This window comes from Solanum dulcamara, chromosome 7 (assembly GCF_947179165.1).
Source record: "Solanum dulcamara chromosome 7, daSolDulc1.2, whole genome shotgun sequence".
In the NCBI taxonomy this organism is placed as follows: Eukaryota; Viridiplantae; Streptophyta; class Magnoliopsida; order Solanales; family Solanaceae; genus Solanum; species Solanum dulcamara.
Genome location: NC_077243.1, coordinates 73,095,212 through 73,099,230, shown reverse-complemented (window position 1 = coordinate 73,099,230; position 4,019 = coordinate 73,095,212). Strand labels below are relative to the sequence as shown.

Genomic DNA, 4,019 nt, shown 5'->3' with positions numbered 1-4,019 from the left:
CATTCATCCTCTCTGTCAAATATATTATACATCAATTGTATCTAATCAAACATATGTGAGAGATTTATATTTAATATTAATTGTATTCAAAATATTAGAAAAACTAAATTTGTATTCAACTGTATTTGTATTATGTATTTTTGAATTCGTGATGTAACAAATATAACATGTATTCATCCTCTCTTCTCTCTCTTTCGATCTCGCTCGTATCTCTAATATGTATTCATTTTGATACAAATCAGTTTGTTTTTGTATTTTTTTCTCTATAATTTGCGAAAAAATACAAATGTGTAGCAAATCAAAGAGTACCTATGAATTGTAATTAGTAAAACTATAGCTAATGAATCCTATTTAAAGCCTAATATTCACTGTTTTTGAAAGTTTCCCATAAATATAAGCAACTTATATTTTAAAAAATTCTTTAACTTGGAATTCTTTAGAATCATAAAAATATCATAATATATTTAAGATCATATATTTTAATTGTTCTTCATTACATATTGAAATTAAGTCTTATAATTTTGTTAAATTTTGTGTTCAATTAATGAATTAAATATCACCGATCAAGTAATTGAGATATAGAATAGAATATATCCTAGAAAGGAGTATAATAAACCGAAGTAAGCTGTAGTTTGGGCAACAAAAGGCATAAAGCATATCAAGGGTGCATGACCTCAAAGAGGAAAAAAGAAAACGACAAACTTGAACTTGTTTTAATTCCTCCGTTTTAAAAATAATTATCATTCTTACTAAAAATATTTATCTTAATATATTTGTTATTTTAAATATTTTAGACAAAATTAATTCTTTTATTTTTTATTATACTCTTAATGATAATTATTTTTTAAAAACTACAACATCTTATATGCACATAAATAAAGTAAATATTTTGTGAGCCTAAGAAAGATTATATCTAACGCCCATCCTGATAAATGTTTTTCTTATGAGGTTCGTAAATGAAAAATATGCCAGTTATTTTGAGATGGAGGAAGTAGTATCATTTTTATTCTTGGTTCTGATTTGCAATAATACAACCATTTTCATTAATATTCTTGGTTCTGATTTGAAATAATACAACCATATTCATTAATATTCTTGGTTCTAGTTTTTCAATAATTCAACCATTATAAGTCTTATTCTAGGTTCGGATTTGCAATAATACAACCAAAAAATTCGAATTGTCCGAGAATAAGTCTCTTATTTTCTTCTTATGGGGAAATGTGTTGTGCTAAGAATTGAAATTCCATTATAGCAATTGCTTAATCAATACATATATATAAAAAAAAAAATGGCATTGGCATAGATATACCTAAGTTATAGGTATACTCTAATTTTAGTCTCGAGAATATTTGACTAAGTATATTTAACTTTAAATTAATTAAAATGAGTGTTCTTAGAACTAAATATATTACCGTCAAATATAGGATAAATATGTTCGATTTTACAAAATTCGATTGGGGCAAAATTGATCATTTATACCCTTTAAGAATTATGTTGTATTTGAACTACTTTTAGAACTACACTGCCGTCAAATATAGAGTAACATGCATTACAAATTCTTTTTTTGGGGGTTTTCCATCCGGTGTTTGGAGTTCGTGGAGCCTCAACTAAATTCGGATCGCGCACTACAAGACCCATTCGAGGGTGACGCTTCCAACATGATTTTTTCCATACCCAAGGCTCAAACTCAAAACCTCTGATTAAGAATGAAACGGTCCACCACCGCACCACAACCAATTTTGGTTACATTACAAACTTAATACAACACATGTAGTTAAGTGGTGAAACGACTGATAATTATAATAAATTTGCAAATAAGAAAATTAAAAAACACATATTTCAGTTACTTGAAGGGTTATGTGCTTAGTCAGATATCACAGGGGTCAAAATTAAAATTTACTGCTAATTGAAGTACCAAAAGTTCTATTAACCTTTTTAGTTTTATGTCATTTTTAAATTTTATAGATGGTGGTTTTTTTTTCTAATAAGAAATTTTTGAATGATATTTTTCCACTATAATATCGAAACTTATCCATCAAAATATTTTTTTGTTATATCAGGTCCCACTTGTTTTAATATCACAAAATAGGATAGTTTTATTGCTTTAAATATATAAAGGAAACAATTCAAAACCTATCTTCTTTGGTTTCGTAATAATAATTTATCATGTGAATTGAAATAATAAGCTTACCTTTTTTATTTTAAATTTATTTATAACACTTAATTTAACATGTTTATCATTAATACAAAAAAATGTACAATTTGATGAATTTGTTATTTCCTAATATTATACTCCTTAGTTAATAGAATATATATATATATATATTTACTATAAAAGGTTTTGATGAAATGGTACTAATTTCGAGCTTTGAATATAATATTATTTTTAGTGAAATTAATTTTTTATAATAAATTTAAATTAGTCGAGCTCCGAAGCAAACAAAAACACGAGGTTAAAAAAAAAGTGTGCATAAGTAGCAATGGAATTGTTCAAATTTCATTAGTATTTACAAGTAAAACAGATTGGAATTTCGAGTGGAATTACAACTCTATACGCTAATTTTACAATATACAAAATTGAAATCTTTTTTCCTTTTTTTTGTATTAATAGAAAGGTACTGCGGCCACCGTCCGCGGCGGCTTAGGCGGCGAAGGCAACGGTGGCGGCAATTTCTGCAACTCTTGAACAACTTTTCCCGATGCCGGAAACTGACATGGACATGGCATTGCTATGAATTTGGGAAATTCATCACCTGGCATTAAAACTGCTGGCAAAATTGGCCTCTGGCTTTGTTTCCAATTCTGGAATTAAAAAAAACACTTAATTAATAAACAATTAGAATTGAATTTAAGTATTCCTAATAATGTTAAAAAAAATTCTTTTTTTCCAAATTCTGATGAAATTTACTGGTTAAATATATATTTGAAAATTTACGATTAAACCGCAGCTATATTTGAATTCATAATTTTTAAAACATAATGAGTCCAATTTAGAAATTAAATCTGAATTCGCACGTCTAATCTCATACAAATGAATTGTAGATAAAAATTACCGTATGGTTTTGCTTATGTTTGAAAGAAGTAGAATGGAGGCCGGATTCCAAATCAGCGAAAGAGCGTCTTAAGGAGCGCAGTTTTTCCCAATGATAGCAGCAAGAAAATATGCCACTTAAGCTAAAAATAACAATCAAAAGTACAGCAGTGCCCAGAGGAAATCCTAGAGAAGGCCTAGATGCATCCACATGTGGTGGTGCATAATATTGATTTTCCATATCAATAATAATAATAATTTTATTCTTAGTTGTATGAGGAGAAAGTATGGAATGGTGAATTTATAAACTTGGAATTTGGAGTAAAGGTGAGTACGTGTAAAGGAACCAACAAGTACGGAAGAAATATTATGGACCCATTTGGTTTTTGGTGCGGCTGCGGCCTGCGTGTTTTCAATTTATTTGTTTTATTCTCTCTTTGAATATGCAATATATAAAATTCTAATTTTATAGAAATATTTTTGAATTATTCCTCTTTTTTAAAAGGAGTGTGAGTTTTATATTTAAATTATTTCTTCTTAGTTTGAGAAATACATCTTTCTTTTTTATTTCATTCTCATTATAATGTGAGTACTACTCTCTCTTTTTTATTTAAAAAAAATTATAACCTCACATTTTACATGGATAAAACATTACACCTTAACAAAAATTAAATAAATTTTTAGAATTAGTTAAAATTAAAGATTAAAGTATTACTATCTCTCAAAAAAAATTATAAAATAAAATATAAAATATTTTTCTTACCTTATTCCACCACTTTCTCTCACCATACCTCGCCCCCACCCCAATTTTTTAGCTTTATTTTTATTTATTAAATTTCTTTAAAAAATTCTTACTTCATCTACCCCTACCCCTCCAAATGATAATTTTGATAATTTTATTTAAAAAAAAAAAAATTACCCCACCTCACATAACCCTCTGCTTCCAATTTTTTTTTTGTTTTGTGTTAGATATATACATATGATTTTA

At 27.2% G+C, this 4,019-nt stretch overlaps 1 protein-coding gene across 1 annotated transcript; it reads right to left on the bottom strand.

The window, feature by feature from the left end:
- Positions 1-2,474: 2,474 nt before the first annotated feature.
- LOC129895504 (uncharacterized protein At5g65660-like) lies at positions 2,475-3,319 on the bottom strand. The gene is made up of 2 exons (XM_055971228.1): positions 3,054-3,319; positions 2,475-2,802 (listed from the first exon to the last, which is right to left on the bottom strand). Exons 1-2 carry the CDS (start codon positions 3,270-3,272, stop codon positions 2,605-2,607), a joined length of 417 nt encoding a protein of 138 aa, XP_055827203.1. The 5' UTR covers positions 3,273-3,319; the 3' UTR covers positions 2,475-2,604.
- Between the last annotated feature and the right edge of the window lie 700 nt (positions 3,320-4,019).